The following is a 19,770-nucleotide window of genomic DNA, read 5'->3' on the forward strand; positions in this document are numbered from 1 at the left end:
TTTGAAGTGCTTGAATAATATTGCCCTTGATGAAAAACTTAATATTTTTGCAAATTTCTTGTGGAATCTATCCTTGTGAGCAGGGGTTTTAAATTTTTAATGTTTTACCTTTGCCTCTTTCATGGAGTGTGTCTTTAGTTGCTTTTTACTGTGGCACTGACAGAAGGGGAACATACTCTTACTGTATCTTTCAAATTCTTTTCCATTGTAGTTTGACCTTGTTGGCAATTCTTTGGTGTTAAGTAATTTTAACTTTGTGGTGTTACGACCTGCCTTTGAACTTTCATATTGAATGTTCACATAATTTTGAGCGTTTATGTTGGCTCACTCATCTTGGCCCTAGATGAGGTATGTACACATACAAGTTCTATTACAAATAACAATTTTAGACAATGCCAAAAATTTGGTGTTTACAAAATGTTTTGTATATTAGGTGTTGTTTTTTTAACACATCTTTTTACAACCTGTTTTGTGGCTGACATCGTGCATCAAGGGCCAGAACTTGAAAAGACAACAGTTATGGTCTCTGAAGAGCTTGGGGCGAGGGGGGCAGAACTGGTACCTGCAACTTGAAGCAAAACAACATAATGAAACCAATTAGACCATAGTCTTCACTGATAGAAACAAGAGTTAGGATCCTATGGCATATTTCTGGTCACAAAAACATCACCAAACTTCTAAATAAAGACCAAAAACACTTCAAATGTTAAACATTGAAATAAATGTGAGCTCTACATACTTTTAAGAAAGATGAATGAAAACAAGTCAGATCACTATTTTCCACCCCACTAATTCCACTTCAGGGTTTAGGGTGTAGTGCCTCCCCGGCAGGTCAGGATGCAAGGGGGGACCCACCCTTCCATCTCAGGACCACCGACACCCACCCTCACTCAGACTAGGGCCATTCAGACACACCAGTGAACCCAGCACGCGCATCTTTGGGACGTGGGAGGAAAGCGGAGTCCCTGGAGAAAACCCAGGCAGACATGGGGCAAATGTGCACACTCCACCCAGACAGTGGCCCCAGCAGGTAACCAGTGTTTTTCCCTCATCAGCATTATAACACGACGACATTGAATGAACGGTGTTATTCAAGGACCCACTGTATTTGCCAGTCAATCGAATGAATGAAATCTACCCTTTTAATGTAAAAACTCCTATTTTTTATTATTCAGTACTGTCCACTAATTACAGCCTGGTACCACTACATGCAGCAATTTATTATGTGTTAAAATAATATTTATTAACATGGGAAATGTTCACGGTATGATTTTAAAGTTGAAAAAAACTTTAAAAATTATATATATGATATGATCCCACTTTTATGAGTGTGTGTGTGAGAGAGAGAGGGAGAGAGAGAGAGGGAGGGAGGAAGAGAGGGAGAGAATGCCAGTTGTTAAACTATTAGTGGGTATCTCTGGGTCACGAGATTAGAAGGATGTTTATTTTCTTCATCTTCCAAGTTTTCTAAAATGCATACGTATTACATAAACGTGTTTATAATCAGAAAATGCTATTTAAAATATTTTCCCTAGATACTCCTGTTAGTCTATTTTTAAATTTATATAGCATTTATAGTTAAACATTTAAATCCTAATAAGCTTTCTTCTATCACAAGGTACCTTTCTAGCTGTGCCCCCCTTTTCCTCAGTGTTCAATACCCTGTGAACCTCTCTCCGACCCCGTTTCTGCCAGGGCTCCGCTCCCCAGGAGCGGGACCCTCCCCGCGCCCCAGCCAGGCCCTTTCGCCTCCGTGTTCTCTGGGCCCCTGTGCCCAGCGCTGGGCTCTGCTCTCTGCCGTTTGTATCCTCACGGTTGCCATTTTCCATTCCAGCGCCCTTTCGGTTCTTTTATTTGTGATTACCAAGCATACTGTTTTTTTCCTGGTGAAATGTTTATTCTGAAACACATCTGCGCGCCATTCACAGCCCTGCTTGGACACAGTTAAACCTGTCTTTGAATGCGAGTATTTAGGAATACATTTCTGTGGTATCTGACGGTTTCTCTCTGTAGTCTCTTTGGAAGCAAGCGCCTCACTTGGATGTGAAAATGCGTCCAGGAAAGTCATGTGCACAGGCCATGGCTAGTACAACCCACTGGCTCCAACGCCCGCCCCAAAGGTTAACGCAAGGGACGATTGCGGGCGAGTGTGATTGTTCCCTTCCCAGGTAATTCAGAAGGTAGAAGTGAATGTCAGACATACCTAATTTCCCTCTTTCACCCATTTTGGAGGTAACAGCTGGTAAGTTGCATAACCCTTTCCTGAAAGTAGTTCATGCAGTCACTGCACAGCTCAGTCTTATGAACTCCCCCTGTGAATAGAGCAGAATCTATTTTTTACAGTTCCTATTATTATTTTCTTAAGTTCCAAGTTCCAGAATCTGATGGAGAGACATGTATCAGCTTACCCTATCCTTTGGATGCCCGTTTCATGGGCGTGGATCCCTCCCTTGCAGGGTCCTCCTTCGGGACACGGTAATTGAGCGCAGCGTGACTGGCCCGTGGAGCGTCCCTCCCTGCGCCTTGCTGGGTGTGCGGCGAGCTCGGCCTTCACTCCAGGCCGCATATGTGGGACCATCACCCCGCTCCGTTTTGTTTACTCTTTTCTTTCTTCTGGTGTCACGGAGCTCTTGGCTGCAGTTTCATTTTGGATCCACGTCCTCAGTTGTAAGAAGCAGCGGAGCCAGGACATAATCCTTGGACATGCTGTGTGGGCCTCGTCCTCGGGGGTTAGTTGCAGAATAGCTGCCAGTGCTGAAGTCACCATTTGGTGATGGTTTTGTCGTGTATCCTGCTGTGTGCGCACATTTGCAGTTTACGTGTATGTGTAAGATGATTTAACCGAGGCTCTTCTAGTGAATGAAAAATTGCTTTGCTTTGCTTAAACGTACAAGACCTGGTGGAAAGAAAGATAAAATATTTTGTTGGAGGATAGGAAAATCTAATCCGGGATTAAATGGTTGCTGTAGATTATCTTAAAAATGAATTAATCCATGTGAATTAATTTAACATGTAGAATCAGCTGTGAGGGTAGCTCTGCTATCCCCAGTTTTTAAAAAGGAGAGTAGAGAAGCCATCATCCAGTCAAGTTACAAAAAAATAATAATAATTAAAAAGGAAAGTGGTTTCTTTAGGAGAAACAAAGAGGAGCTGAGTTTGGTTTTGCATCCATCCCTCTCCCACCCCTCCCACGGGGGTGTCTTCTAAGCCTCCACAGTGCTCGGCTATAGCCCTGGCCTATTGACAGCCCCTGTTGTATTTACATCTCTGTTTACTCATTGGTCCCTAGGTGACTTCAGGGAACACTCTGCAACCCACTTACATCGTAGGGTGTCCCATTGTGCCTTACGTATCATTGGCCCTCAATAAATGTAAAAATATATTTTACATTTAATTAAGAATGATTCTATTCTTTAACAACATGAAGTATTATGTGAAATGTGTTCAATAACTGTGCTCTGGGAAATTAAGCATTTTTTGGAGAAATAAAGGAGGTTTTAAGACAAAAGGTAAAAACAAATGTTTAGACCATGGGGGTAACAAATAGTGCAATAGATCATCAAGAAAGAGGTGAAATCTCCATCCCTGGAGATCCTTAAAAATGGTACAGAGAAAGCATCTGCGAGTGACCTGAAGCATTACACCTGTGTTGAGGCAAGTAGGCAGACATAATGACCCTTGGTTCTGTGATTTTTTGATTCCTCGGCCTGGAGAAGAGAAGACTGAGGGGTAAGACATTAAAACCACTTCAAATACGGAAAATCGCTCCTGTTGCTTCCATAGGAAAGCAAGTCAAAGGAGCTTAACGTAAAGTTTTAGAGATTCAGGTTACATTTATAGTTAGAGATTTTAAAACATAGATTGTAAAAAATCCTGTGGAAATCTTCAAACTAAAAGATTTGTGTGCAATGTGGAGTCGGCTCTATGATTCTGTTGCAGTAAAAATATTTTTTCTATTACTCTGAACAGAGAAAATTATTCCAGTATATTCAGTGCATAGCATTCTCTTGGGAAAGAAAAACTTATAAAAATAGTATTTTAAAGCACTAAGCATTATCACTGTTTCATGGACAGGAGGGGGGAACAGAGATAATAAGTGTGAAGTTCTCTCCATCCAAATACCTTTAGTTTGTGTTGTTAAATCAGAGCCAACATATGAGGAGGAGCCTGGGACAGATCTCTACTCTGCTGGGCCAGCCTCGTTTTGGCCATTCAACCTATTCCCAGTGAAAACATAGAATAATTGCGGGGAGGGCTCTACAAAAATCCTATCAATACAAAGGGAACCAAAATACCTCTTAAAAACAATCACCATCAGGTATTTGATTGTAATTTCTTCATTCAGCCACATGATGGCACAATTGGATTTTGATTTCACTGTGTATTTGTCTCAAATAATAGATGAAGGCATTTTCAAAGCTGGAGCAGAGAGATCTGAAACGCGGGGGGCACCAGAAGTCCAAGAAGATGAAGACACTCAAATTGAGATTCCAGTTGATCAGGTAATCACCATGCCATTAAAAATATGTATAAACCAATTACTACTATTTTTATCTCAAGTTTTGCATTATGTTAGTTAAACCCTGTTAGGTGCAGTGTGGCTGAAAACCTTAAAAACAAAACACCACACCTTCAGTTCTTCCTACTATTCCCACAAAGAATAGCCATTTGGACGGAGTCTTTTTTTTTATTATGGAAAATGGTATATCTTTAATAAACAACATTGAAAAATTGGGTGTATCAGAGTTAGGTATGAGTTATAAAGAGGGAGAAAGCTTGATACAGAAAAAAAAGAGTATTGGATTAGGGTTTTATCTACAAAAACAGTCCTCCATTTAGAAAAGCAGGGTTTTGTTTTTAAAATACCATGATATTTTCTCCTTCAGGGTCCTTGAAATTGTTGTGATTGGAATTTTTGCCATAAATTAATTGCTTATAGAAATGCAACTCAAATATTTGCTTTGTGTATATTGATTTTATTTCTTAGGCCAATGGAACACTGTACTGTGTGTGCCTGTGTTTACACACATGTCCTTATAGAAAGGATTAATTAATGTTAATTCTAGCTAAATGATGCCAGAAATAAATCAGTAAGAATTTTTATACAATTCAACCAGGTTTCTTAAAATTCTGAGTGGAGGATGGCAGGTTAGGTGAGGAGAAATCATAATCTCAGGCCCAAGGGAATGAGAAGTCACTAGGAGCTGCCACTTGTCCTCTGACTATTACGTGATATTTTCTTTTCAAAAAGCAAATTTCACAATCCAGCAAATTCCATGGGTGATCTTCTCAATTATGTTGGTCTTAACTGTGTGGCAGTGCAGTTGCTGCCTGATTGTTGCACAGGCCTTTCCTGTAAGCATCACCTTCCCGGTGAAAAGCCTAATGTGTTAAAAACCACAGATTTTCAAAAATCCAATGTATTAACCAAGATTAACGACAACTAATAATTTTTCATAAACTACAGTTATAGGCATTTTTTTTCCTGGGGTTAAATGGAATTTTAAGTCTTCTGTGAAGCTGTAATTAAATATTATAAGACAAAGAAGAGTAATCCCAGGCCCATCATGAATACACAATACCTATTAGCTGCTGAAACCAAGACTAATTTATATTCCAAAGTCAAAATGCCAAATATCAAGAAGAAAAATCATAGCATTATTTCCAAAAGAGAAATCTCTTTGTTAATCACTTAATGAGTTATGAGATCCGTGATAGCTATTTCTTAACATATAAGTTTGATGATCACAAGGAAGGGTGGCTGACAGGGGGCATGGATCACTGATAGGACCTGAGCAGCCTTGTATAAGTGTCCACAGAGCTCGATTTATTTGACCGGAGAGTACTAACTTATTGAAATATGAGTATGCAGGAGAGACTGATTAGACAGATTGATAAAAGCTGAGCAATATCAACTAATTGATGTTAGTTTAAAGGAAATAAAACTAGGTAACAAAAGGCCATAATTGTTTTCTTCTTTGACCCTATGAGTAATAGAGTTGGGATTGCCTAGCTCATGTAGTTGGCATGAACTGCTTATCAGGTCAGTGCTGAGTCATTCCCTCTCTGATTTGGTGATCTTTAGCTTTGTGTCCTAAGTGGCTATGTTATAAATGTTGTCAAAAACCAAGTGAGAGTGTTGAGAAAGTAGTGTAAAGATCCATTACAGTAATTATTATAGTAAGAACAACTCTGAGATATGCTGTAATAATGATCTTCATTGAACAGTAGGTAGTGTTCATTAAGTACCTACTGAGTGCCAGACACTGTAGTAAGCACTTTTATCACATATAATTGTGATGACAAACAACCGTGTGAGATAGGCCTTATTAGTCCCACTTTATACAGAGGAAGAAAGTGAGCTCACATAGGTGGAATTACTTGTCCTAGACTGTACTGTCAAATAAGCACGTTAGAATTTGAATACAGGCTTATCTAACTTCAAAGCACAGGACAGATCTGGACAAAAAGTAGTAAATGCAAACAAACAAACAAACAAACAAACAAACCAAAAAATAATTATTAACCCAGGGATTGAAAAAGTTCTTGCATTAGAAAGGAAATGCAGTCATTCTACACAACTTGGCTCAGCTATTAATGTCACTTACACACCCTTTTGGGCCATTCCTAGTTAACATTTTTGAGTTGATTTCCCATCATCTAAATGGTTCATGTTGCAACTTTAGCCAAAGGTCCATGGAGAAGCCTGTGCATGCGTGTGTGTGTGTGTGTGTGTGTGTGTGTGTGTCTTTAAATATCATGTGCAAATTGGCCAAGTAATTTATCTATGCCTGAAAAGCAGATCAGGTTTTAGAAGTAAATATCAAGACCTCTGTTGGGAGACAATGCTCTGTAGAGCTCTTGTGTTTCTCCACGCCTTGTGAACAGAGGCCCTGATCACCTTTGTTCTGGATTACCTTTTTAAGGATGTTTGTCTAGTGAACAGGCTTGAAAAACAGGGATAATGACTTTTTTGGGAGCAGTCATTTTCAACTGGAGGCGATTTTGGCAATTTTTGCAGACCTTTTTGATTGTTATAGCTGAGGGAATCTAATGAGTAGCAGCCAGGATGCTGCTAAAATATCTTGGTACATGACAGCACAAACGTGCACACACAATTATCCAGTCCAAAGTGTCAGTAGAGCTGAGATTGACAAATCCTGCTGTGGCAGAGATGAAGTTTGTTTGTTGTCTAGTATAATAGAAATAATGTGTCTAAATGGTGCAAAAGTCAGGCAGATTTACTATCCATTATAGAAGATTGGTGCCATTGAATTGTATGCTCAAAACTAGTTAAAATGGCAAATTTTATGTAATGTAAGTTTTACCACAATAAAAATATTTGGAAATCAAAGATTTGGGTTCTCTAAGGCTGGGATTCTTCCCCTGAAATGTAGGCTACTGTTCATATCACCCAGCCCCCTTCTCATTGCTCTGGGGAATGGGGCCTTGGGGAATGAGTACACATGGTGATGCTCCAGCTATGGACATTGCTATGGGCGGTCATCTGACTCTGACCCATGAGTCTCATGTCTTCTGCCTGCCAGCATCCATGAAACTGTGGCAGGCTAACGTGTTAGCTGGCAAGTAGGGTAACATTTCAGACCTTTCAGTCCTTGATAGCCTCTACTGGCATCAACTAGTGTGTGTGTGTGTGTGTGTGTGTGTGTGTGTGTGTGTGTGTGTAATGGGGCCTTGTGGATAAATTCCAGCCAGGAAAGAGTCTGAACTCTCTTCCAAGGTCCAGACTCTCTTAATATTTTAGAGACAAGTTAATGATACTCCCAAAGTCATGGGAAACTGAAGAATGCCACATTCTTTTACATGTTTGGGAAGGCCAGGACAAATATGTTTTCTTAGGGGAGAGTTTAGGTCTAATAAGAATTTGGCACTCTTATTAGAGTGTCACACACATTCCACATCACTCTGGTTGTCCATAAGCAGTGGAACAGGTGCCTGAGTAACTAATGCCTGTGGTTGTTCCCTGGCACTGATGACTCATATGACAATATGCTCTATTTATAAGATAATGCTTTTCCAAGCTAAGGAGGCAAGAAATGAGCCTGTTCCATTATATTTAAGTAAGTTGGCCCTAATAAGTGAGTAGGAAGGAGAAACCATTTCAGAAACACAGGCAAATAAGTACTTATAAAATAGGGAAATAAGCAATTACATTTTAGATTTTGTTCCATTTGACAGAAGAGAGCACAAGATGGGGACAGTAACTTTAGAGTGGTTTTATAGTGCTCTCTATCAGTTTGTAGTTGATTCTGAGTAGTAAAATAATGAGAATTGCAAGATATTTTTATGCTAAATAGTTATTAAGTAACATTTGAGCCAGAGTCATGAGCCACCTGAGCAGTGAAAGTGTTTTGCTTTTTTAAATTGTAGGTTGTGGTATATATTATTTTCTTATTTATTTAAAACTTAGTCAAAATTACACATATGATATTTTTAAAAGGCAACCAGTTCAACATAGATTATAGCAAAAATGGCAGCCTCCCGCTCCCAACCTGGATGCCATCTCCAAAGAGATAACCTATTTGAACTAGCCGGTTGTTTCTCGTGGAATACACGCCTATATTTCTAAACCATTCAACCCTCTCTCCCCTCCATTTTAATACCTCTGAGATCTTTGGGTCTTGCAAGCGACGACATATCATAGTTTAATTGGCTTTTATTATTTTCATTTTAAGAAGTACACAGAATAATGGAGATCCTTTTAGTGGGTAATATCTCGAATTTGATAAAATACATTTCCTGATTTTATTTTTTAATTTCAGATGTTATTGTACTAGCTTTATCTCCATGACTATGGAAGATGCTTCTTTAGATCTCTTACCAACTCCTTCTTGCCCTTCCTCCCCAAATAAGGCCACATGCACACAAAACTCACATAAATGCCTTTCTCCTTTCTTTCTGTTATAACTTTATAATAATCTTTGGCTAAGTCAGTATTTAATTCGTACATTATTTTTGCTGTGTAATTATTATTATTAGCTGAGCCACATAGTGTACTCTGGGTACCTTTCCTTTCTTGTGTTACCCTTTATTGCTCTTGCTTATTTTAGTAATTGCCTTTTTATAAATCTGCTGAGGTTTTTTGTGTGTGTAGTTATTATCAAGCCATCTCCAAACGCTACAGAACTGTTGATCTCCTCTTAGTATACTCAAACATGTATTGTGATAATGAAACTTCAGTTTCATCTTTTAAGACCTTTAATCATCTGCCCCAAGTTGGTTAGTTGTTCTGTAGATCTGCTTTTCAGGGTTATCCTGGTATTTTTCTTCACCATTATTCTGCGAATTTCTTTGCTTGTCCAGTGGATGGAGCCTCTATTTTTTTGGATTCTACATCTTACTAGTTCTTGGTTACTTCATTTTTTTGTGGATCTCACCTCTAGGAGCCCACTGAGAAAGCTTTATGGAAGACACATTAACAACAAAAAAATTTGCACATCTGAAAATGTCTTTTTTTCTCTATTCAAACTTGACTGTAAGTATGACTAGGTATAAAATTCTAGGTTGGATGGCATTTCTCTCAGAATTTTGAAAGCATTGCTCAATTATCCTTCTCATCCAAAATGGCAGTGGGTAAGTCTGGTGCCACTCTGTATCCTAAGCCTTTGTAAAATACCCCTTTTCACTACTTGAAAGCTTTTAGGCTCTTGTCTTTGTTCCTGGTGTTCTGAAAATTTCCAATTCTGTGCCTTGGTGCAGGTTTTTTTGCTTATTGGACTGGACGTTTAATGGGCTTTTTTATTCTGGAAACATTTGTTTTTCTGTCTTGAAAAAATATTGAATTATTTCTATGGTAACTTTTTTCTCTTCATTTTTCTACTCTCTTTCTGGGACAACAAGTATTCGGATATAGGCCCTCTTAGACTCATCCTACACTTGCTTCTCCTACTTTCCATCTCTGTGCATTTTTTCCTATTTTCTCAACTTTTTTTATAAAACAAAAAGCTTCAGTATATTTCTTCCATCTGTTGATTTTTTTTCCGGTCATCATATTTTTAATTTCTAAGAGCTCTTTCATATTCTCTGAATGTTCCTTTTTATAGCATCCTATTCCTGTTTTATGGATATGATATCATACCTTACCTTTCTAAGGATTGATCTGTTATTTTAAACTTTCTTTTTTTATATACTATTTTTGTTTCTTCTGAGTTTTTTTTCTTTCTTTGTTTTGATCTCTGTCTATATGTCAGAGGCTTTCCTTGCCTGTCAGGCTAGTTGGGTTTTTTTAATTGAAATATATTTGACATACAACACTATATAAATTTGAGATGCATATCTGGTTAGACTTTAGAGTAAGGAACTGTGTGTGCATAGGCTGGGCTCATCAGGTTGGGAGAGTTTCACTGTAGGGTGATTGGCTCTTGCCATTTCATTGCTAGACCTCTGATTTCAGTATCATAATATAGAAGGGTATGAGAAGGGAGTAAGAAAAAAAAAACACGTGTTCAATTTTCTGTGTTTAACCAGAAATCACTTTCACACTAATTTATTTTTGTAGAACCTACACGAGGGATGGCAGATTGGCAGCCTATGACCAGATCTCCTGTGAGAGAGTCTCCTTTGGCTGGCACTGGGCTTACAATACCTGAATCTCGTTAGCAGGCCATGTGCTCTTCAGTTCACCACAGGCCGCAGCACTCCCTATTATCAAACACCTATCCTGAATTCACATTTATGTTACTTCCCCAGCCCCTAAGGGGCATTTGAGTTTGCGATTCCTGGTCTACACATGGAGAACATAATGCTATTTTTAAAAATCTGCAACCTAGAGGCTATAACCAGAAACAGGAGGTTTGAAATCCAAATATGCCTATTGATATAGTTTTGTTCTCCATGCCCTGGTCTCATTACTTACTGTGCCTGCTGCTTACGGAGAATCAGCAGTCACAGCTTCTCTCATAAAAAGCAAGCTAAATGGAGAGCTTATTTGTATTACTTTTTCATATGTAATAAAATACAGAGAAAGATAAAGGAGGCTGCTTCCTCTGATCAGAGCCCTAAGTCTGCTTCCATGAAATATATTTATTAAAATAAGAATTATAAAATATTAAGAACAAGAAGGGAAGTTGGTTCAAACCCCTTATTTTGCCATTAAGAAACAAAGCTGCCTGGTGGGGAAAGCTGTTTTCCCACAAAGACACAGCTGTCGGTGGCGGAGTCTTCATAGGCCCCAGGGCTTCTGGCTTCCAGTCTGGTGCTCTTTCTGAGCACCTCAAGGAAGGGAAGTGGGGAGATGAGAGAATTCTTATTATCCCACAAACAGCACAGTGTTTCACCATTCTTTATTTTCAGCTCATAGCCTTTTAATGCATGATATTCATGTTTAGTGCCATAGGCATCACCCATGGCTGGAAGAGTGAAGGTGAGGATGGTCTGGCTTCTTAATTTCCATGTACATCATCAGGGCTTTTTGTGACATCGTGATTATAGATTTGTGTTTCATTGATAGAATGGTGTTAAGCATGAAAATATAGCCTTCAGGGATTTCTAATGCAAGTGAAAGAAAATCATTGTTTCCTCCTAAAGTGAGAAAACTTAATGGGGAATTTTTTTCCATGACTAAATATTTCCTTGTTATCTAATCTAAGTTTTCAGTGGATCACATCTTCTCATATGGGCGTAGCAGGAACTCGGGGAGTGTGAATGGGCCCGGGTGAGCCAGCTTTCAGCAGGTAGCTGGCCAGAGTTTCAGGTTGCTTGTGCCTTACAGGGCCACAACCATGCTCTCTGTAGGTCTTTGCACTTTGAACCATATATAAACCCTTTCCGCTTCTGTGAAAGTAAGCCTCTGAGCGCTGAACAGAGGAAGCGGTACTCTGCTCTCATGAAAAATTGAAACTGATTATTTCTAAACACCTCATTGAAATTAGGTAGGGGACGATTTTAGTTTCCATAGGAAGAGAAATATAAAACAAGTGCAGTAACATCTGCGCTTTTGACATCCATGCTTGAGCTCTGCCGCAAAATCCACATCAATGCTTTCTACCCAAACCCTGTAACAAAGCCTCACTCTTACCAAATTTCAGATGTGGCAAATGTTACATGGAGAAGTGGACATCTAAAGTAGTCTTTTTTCTCTTTTTTTTTTTCTGATCACCAGTTTCTAGGCCTAGTATATTTCAGGGAGAAAGACCTGCTAGGTGGGAATGGAGGGCGGGGAGGGAGGGGGTTCAGTAGGATATCTTGACTAGAAAGTTCTAACTGGTTCTGTTGTCTCAGGTAGCAATGGTCTTAAATATTAAAATATATTCCTCAGGGAATTCTGATGTAAGTACAAGAGACAACAACATTTACTTAGACGTGGGTGGGGCATTAACTGTAGTCTGTGTTTGTATGCCTTTTCCATTTTTAATTTCTGGGGCTGCTGTTACTGTCAGAGTTTAAAGTGTAAATCATTTGAGCAGCTCCATCTGTCTATGAAAATACCTTCAAATAATTGATGCTTTTGATACTTTGTGGTTTATTTCCATGTGATTTCCATATTCCATCTTTTTTTCTCTTATCACTCAGGAACCGTGCGTTAATCTCAGCAACTACATGTATATTCTCTAGAAAACCTGAATACTTAACGGTTTCCCCTGAGCCATCCCTGCAAGGATGTAGTGAGCGATAATAGCTACCAGACCTTTCCTGTCTTGCCATGCAAATCAACCATTTTTTCAGAATGTTCATCACAAAATAAATAGTAAGATACACGTGTAGGCAAACTCAAGCAAAGGTACCTGAAATGCTAATGTCGGCAGCATGTTAAAGAGAAAACCTGCTGTCACTTCTCTAATAAATATTAACAGCAGTTGCTTATGATGAGTAATGTGGTTTTTAAAAAATAAAAGTCTCAGAAAGGAAAAAGACCCCATTGAGGTCTTATAAGAACCTCTATGTTTAGGGGTACATATAATTTCTGTAATTGTACATATATGTGTAATATGTCTGTTAATCTGGTCGTGCTCTGACGTCCTTGATGGTAGAGTGTCTGGGAGGCTGGGATCACCTGGATGACTTCTGCGATCACTGTTTTGCTATTGTGCACTTCAGTTTAGGAAGTAGGTAGGGTAGAGAATAATGAATACTCTTTCTTGACTCCGGTGCAACCCAAGAATTGTGCTTTCTACAGAATGCAGGTTTCCACAGTTACTCACGGGCATGAGCTACTCCTGAAACTTGAGGATGGATGTACTCCTGGGAGAAACACTTTCCACCTGGAAATTGGTTCCCTTTAAATTTTAGTCACAAACTGACCAAAATTTGATGGGCCAGGGTAGAAGACTCTAAGCATAGGTAAAAATATCTTCCTGATGTGTTATTGCCTTCGCAATGGTGTGTTTCTGTTTTATAACACGACTTAATAAACAGTGGCATGGTGATGGACTTAGAATACATCTGGTAGCCCTGTGTTTATGGCCAAACATCTGTCTGTCAACAATCAATCCTATTTTCTCCCAGCTTTCACTTTGCCTCCGGTATTTCTCTTTATCCTAAAGAACAGCTCCCTCCCACCATGGACACCCTCCCTCTTGTAGAAGGAGGGATCTTTTTCTTCTTTCCCGGCCTTCACGATGGTATGGATTTTATCTATGTGTGTGCATGGATGTAAAAACCAGTGTTCCTTCTGGGGATGGTTTGATTGATGTATACACTGCAAACATCTTTAATAATTTAATGCCTACTTCAAAGGAGATTACACCAAAAAGCACATTGCTTTTCATTTATTCATTACAGATCTGTCATAGCAGCATTTTTTTGCCCTGAATTGTAGTGTCATAGTAATAATAAATTTTGTTCTACACTCAGGATATTTTAAAGGATTATAAGCCTTTTAACTAATGTCACTGTCTTATTTAAATTGATCAAATTGGTATTTCAGCACCATAATCTTGCATTTCTTAAAGCTGAGCTAACCAGATGTGGATTCATTTGATGACTACTGAAATAGCTGTGCTGGGAAAGTCTAATAGAAATAATGGGATGAAAGCATAATCCTGCTTGTTAGTACTGGTGGTGGTAATAATAGTGAAGAGAACAGAGCCTGAATTGGGGGCTTGGTGTCTCCTTCCCCTTAAAAAGAGATTAGGGTGTTTACATTACATTTTACCTCTTCGCATTAAAAGGAGAAAAAAAGTTTGTGTTTGGGAATTGAGAATTGGAAGTAAAGAAAGGGGTAAGATGGGAAACACAAAACTAAAAACCAAAACAAAATCGTTTTACAACTTTTCCCCATTTAGACAGAAAGTAGTCACTCCTTGTAATTAACATTTTCCCAGAGAGTCAAGGAACATGTCCAAATTCCTAAATGATTACAGCAAATTCTCAGGTTTTTTTCTATTAATATTGAATATTTTATTAAGAAAATAGTATATAAATTTTCTTTAAATCAAAACCAACAGCTGCTCTGAATAAGAAAGTTTAGGCACAAGAAGGATTATAATAATTTTCGGAGAGTGATGTACAATTATCCAATTCCCAGAGATAATTTAAAAAGAAATCTCTTACCGGCCATTAGTGCAGTAGTATTGCTGGGTTTTTTAAATGTACTGTTTCAGGTACTTTGCCTAACAAACTGAACCGTTTTTCCTCCCTGGGTCCTACCACAAGTCTTTAGCAGAAATCTGGAGATGTTTTGTTCTCAGGTCAGTAATTCTTTAAGCAGTAGAAGTAATGTTGCCTACTGCAGATGTCATATTTTGACCATTGAAGGGACACTCGAGTGTGCTTGCAGTGGCGACTAGGGGCAGTAGCATCATCTGTGTGGTTTAAGGGAGATTAAATACCAGAACTTCGGGGCAAGATTGCCCTGGGGTCAGATCTTAGCCCTGCCTGCTCACCGGGGTGTGGTGCCTCGTAGGGCTGCTGTGAGGGTTACAGGGCGTGATGATGCCTAAGCCCCGAGCATGACCTTTGCACAGGCAGGTGACGGGTGTGCTTCTTGTCCACTCTCTTCGCCCACAAACACCACTCACACCAGGTTTCGGAAGTCTCGGTGGCCAGCTATGTGAGACCTGGCAGCAGGCTGCCACACCCCGCCTTGGGTGTCCCTTTCCTGCCACCTGCTCTCGCTGCTTCTCTCCTCGCCCCCTGCCATAGCACGATTGTTTGTTTCTGCAGGGCTCCGAGCTCCTTGCTGTCACAGACCGTTGCGTTTGTCCAAATGCCCAGCACCTGGAGCACTGCTGAGCTCAAACCAGTGCTCTAGGCCCATTTGCTCAAGTTAAGGTCGACAAGAGCCCTCCAAATGTCTGTTAGGGTCCCATGGTGAGTGTCCCCCTAAATCCCTCAGAGCCACCAGGAAGGGGACGTGCTGTCCCTGGGCCTTTTCCTGGCCTCTTCTGACATGGGAGTGGAGAGCCACCCGCCGTGTTTCCCTGATTTTTCTCCCATTCCAGCTCTCCCCCTTCTGGAGTCCCCTCTCTGACTTAGTGTCTCCTTGGGGAAGCCCCTGCAACTTCCTGGCACTGGCTCCTTTTCTGCCGCCCAGAAGCCTTGCTCCTCAGTGATGTATAATCATCATGTTTGACCCGGACATTTCCTGAGTTCTGTTAATGACAGTGCCCACCCTTGTCTTCGCCAGACTCTCTCCTCTGCTCATCACTTCAAGCGTGTCTGCCTCAAGGCTTTGCCACATTTGCTCCTATAGAGAGGGTGGGACACCGTGTGGAGATGGGAACATATGTTTTCTATTCTGGAACTTGGAGGTTTTTCTCATCTTTATCCACTTAAATCTTATACATAAAACCCAGGAATCCTCAGCAAGCACGAGCCTCTTGCTTTCAGCGCCACCTTCCTCCCACCCCAGCTTCTGCATTGGGCCTTCCGCAGGGCCTCCCCTGGGCAGCGCTTGGGCATGGCTGGGCCCGCTCCGTACCAACACTGTTCCACGTTAAGCATCCGAACGAAAATTTGAAAGACTCTGCCTCACTGTACTATTAGTTAACCTGCATGATGACAAACACTATGTTTTCTGGACTATCTTAAAAACGATTTTCCCCTTCATTTTAAAAAGTGCAACTTTGATATCATGTAATCCAATTTGATACTTTATTTTTGACAGAATATAAGCATTCATAGTTCAATTCTTTTCAAAATAATGTCATGTGGAATTTTATCCTGAACTTTTAGCCAACTCTTTGTCATTTTCTTCCTTCTTTACTTCTGAAACTGAAAGCTTTTGTTAACTCATTATGTAAACTAAGACCATTAACCGTACCTTGCAAGTATCTGGGCAGTGAGAGAACAGACTTCCGGAGCTGGAAGGGAGGTCGGGGTTAATTGTGTCGCAGACCCTCATTTTACCAATGCCAGAGGATTAAGCAATTTGTCTAATGTCAGTCAGCTAGAAAGAGGCAGGTCTGAGGTCCTAGCATTCTATGTTTTTTCTACCTACCCTTTAAAAAAAAATCTATTATTTTATTGGGGCAATCAAGAAATATGATAGCTCCAGGAAATAATATAATATAACAAATTGGAAGGGATTTTAATTTAATTTAAATGTTTAGGATTTGTGATGTGCCAGGCACTGTATATTATTTCATTTGATCCCCATGGAAGTTTTATTGTATTTCCATTTTATAGGTGGGAATCTGAAACTCATAGCACTTAGGTAAAGCCAGTAAGTGCCTGGCTGGGACTTGACCCTGAGTCTTTCTTTCTCCAAACTCTTGATTCTAGAATTCAGCCTCCTGCTCTCTTTTAAAGCAGACTTACATGTATCCCAATAACAGTGAACATGCCTGATTAGACTTTATAAAATAGTTGAGCATTTATTATTTTTATAAGAAGGGACTAGTAGTTTCTTGGTCTCATATCTGCATGACAATCAATGTTGGTATCTGGAGGCGTGCTGTCAACTCTCGTGGGCATTGTGTAGAAAGCAGTCTCCATCTGGTGTTAGAAAACCTGGTGGGTTCACATCCTGTGCCTTCACAAGGGCCTTCACCATCGGCACTCCTTGTAGTCAGAGATGTAAATGCACACCAGGCTCTGGTGGTGAGAATGATAGTCTCTCCACAGAAAATTCCTCTTACCTCCTCTGGCCCTCCTCGTGCAGGGCCAGACTCCGCACTAGACATGGACCAAGGACCCTGCAGTGCAGTTTCCTCTCCGCCGTGGGGATTAAGAACATTGGTTCTGGAGTCACATGTTTAGATCTAATTCTGGCTCTTGCATTTGTAAACAGTGGAATCCTGGGATAGATATCTGATCTCTCTGTGCCTTAGTTTTCTGACCTGTGAAATAGGAATAATACCAACCTCAGAGGATTATCGTGAGGATGAAATGAGAAGATACTTGTAAAGGGTGGCCTTCAGTAGGCAGGCAGTAAAGGCCTACGCATTCTATATGGTAAAGCACTGTGCAAATGTAAGGAAGTTTTCCTTGATTGCAACGTAATAACTATTAATTATTGTGATGCGCAGAAAATATGTTCTACTTCTTACTGTTTTCCGTTATTCCTTGTGATCCATCAGAGGCCAGCAGAAATAGTAGATGAAGAAGAAGACGGAGAGAAGGAAAGCAAGGACGCAGAAAAGAAAGACGAGTTTTCAGGAGTGAATGGTGACCTTGAAGGAGGTGGGGCAGCTACGGCCACCTCCGAGAGAGCCAAGGGGACACCGGGGCACCCGGAGGAGCAGGGAGGCCCCGCTCGTGTTCACGGAGGCCCCGATGGGGAAAACGGGGAGGAACTGGCCCAGGTCAGTGATGAGCTTCAGGAGGCGGTGGATGAAGAAATAGAGTCTGAAGGAGCTGGCAGCGAGCAAGAGGAGGTATTTCTATTGCTTTTGCTCACTTGTGTGCATGCTTGAGTGTGTGTGTGTGTGTGTGTGTGTGTGTGTGTGTACTCAAGCAATTATTCAAGCACTTAGGACTTGCATTGGAACCACCTGTTGAGTAGGGAAAGATCCAGCACTATTTACTGGAGTATATTATTTCAATAAGTTAAGGACTGTCAACCACCTATCTGACAGTTGGTCCTTGTCATCCATTCATCCATCCATCCATTTCCTACCTTATTGTATAAATATTTATAGAGGCCCCTAGGAACACATACAACAAAAAAAGAGACATATAAGTAAGAAGTAAAAATGAGTTAAGACTAGGAACGGTACAAACCAAAAAATATCAAGAACAGTAAGACATAGACATGATTTAAAGAACATCGCCTCTGTTATGGGCGACTTCTTTACTCTTAGAAGTATTAAGCTTTAGTTTGTTTAGATGGATTAATTGAATATTCCAGGCACTTTTAATGGTCTAGTTCTATTCATGATACAGCGAGAGTGAAGGAATATGTGTTAAAGCCTCCTTCCCAGCCTGTTTTCCTGCTGTGGCCCTGGAGCAGGATATTCTCAAGTCCTGTCATTCTTCCATAGATAGGTAAAGCCTGATAGGATAGATCCAGTTAGATGCTGATGAACAGGCTGAAGTTGAGGCTCATAGTATAAGAGGCCTGGGTACTCCACAGCATTCGCACCATCTGCTTGTGCCCTTCCTTCCCGTCTGTCCGTCAGCTCAGGGCCACCTCCCTCAAGACTGTGAGCTCTGATGTGGGCTTTGGTCTCTTCATCCCTGACATCCCAGTATGATGAATGTGGTCGTCTTGATTATTTATTAGTGATTCATCTGTTTTATCTTTCTTAGGGAAATCAAGTTTAGTAATGGTAAAAATGCAAAATGTTTTTGTGGCCTGATTTCAGGAAGCAGTACACAGTTATCTGTAATCCACTGTATGGCTCATGCAAAAACATTCTTAACATCTAAATGAAAATACTCAATGTGTCTCTCATCTTTCCTCAGCATGAGGTAATCACGGTCCTATTCTGTAAGAAATTTCCCATATGCAATTCTACATGGTTATCACAATTTAGCTAAAATTTCTATTCTGAAGTTGTTTGTAGCTAAATTAAAAAAAAAAAAATTCAGTCAATTACATGATTCCCTTTATCTCTGTAAGGAAACAAAATTAATTTCTCAAGGAAGGCAAAAGAAAAAGTGTCTCTCAAGGGAAGCAAAATCTCTTGTCTGGGGACTCATATAGGAAGCACAGTAATGTAGACTGTGCTCAGAGCCATGAAGCTCTTTGTTATTACAGTGGCCTTTGATGAATATTTGCAGCACAAAATCAAAGTATAAATTCTGTACAGGACCTAGATAGTAAAATTCGAGTATGCATTTTTCCAGTTGTCTAGCTTCATTTAATGTTATAACCAAAATAGGTTTTTATAGAAGTAAATTGATTACCTGACCTTCCATTCCATAAAGTTAACTTTTAAAAGTAGGCCTTTCATAGGAATTGGGTATCAGTCAAGGTCAAGTTTATATGATTTAAAGTACAAGTGTTAATAGTATGTACCGAGGGTATGTATTGGGAACCAAATGAACAAGTGCCTGATACGTGACTGGTTAGGGATTTTAAGAACTATACAAATGCCTAAGAGCAGTTACCCACAAGAGATTCAACCTTATTTGACTCATCTCTCTTATAATAATAATATATTTTGTTCTATTCATATTAGTATAGGTACACTTTAAGCATACCAGTTATATGAAAAACCAGATTTATATGAATTATAAATTATACATTAATAATTAACTTTTTCAAAAGGATTTTTTACTTATAAAATGACTAAAAATTCAGTTCACCGTGTAATATTTTGTTCCACGTAGCAGTTCTTAGGCAAAGTGTGGTATGATTATAGGAAACAGCAGGAAGTACGTGACAGATACGCAATAACCAAGTGACATTTCTTGAGCTTGTAC

General features: G+C 39.8%; 1 protein-coding gene across 1 annotated transcript in view; it reads left to right on the forward strand.

Annotated features, from left to right (window-relative positions):
• Positions 1–19,770, forward strand: part of DCDC2 (doublecortin domain containing 2) — a 133,572-nt gene that overhangs the window by 112,275 nt on the left and 1,527 nt on the right. Inside the window, exons 8-9 of the mRNA XM_081144301.1 lie at positions 4,402–4,502; positions 17,481–17,777. Coding sequence (XP_081000427.1) covers positions 4,402–4,502; positions 17,481–17,777 — 398 coding nt within the window. The remainder of the gene's footprint in view (positions 1–4,401; positions 4,503–17,480; positions 17,778–19,770) is intronic.

Source organism: Miniopterus schreibersii (genome assembly GCF_964146895.1).
Source record: "Miniopterus schreibersii genome assembly, chromosome: 8".
Classification (NCBI taxonomy): Eukaryota; Metazoa; Chordata; class Mammalia; order Chiroptera; family Miniopteridae; genus Miniopterus; species Miniopterus schreibersii.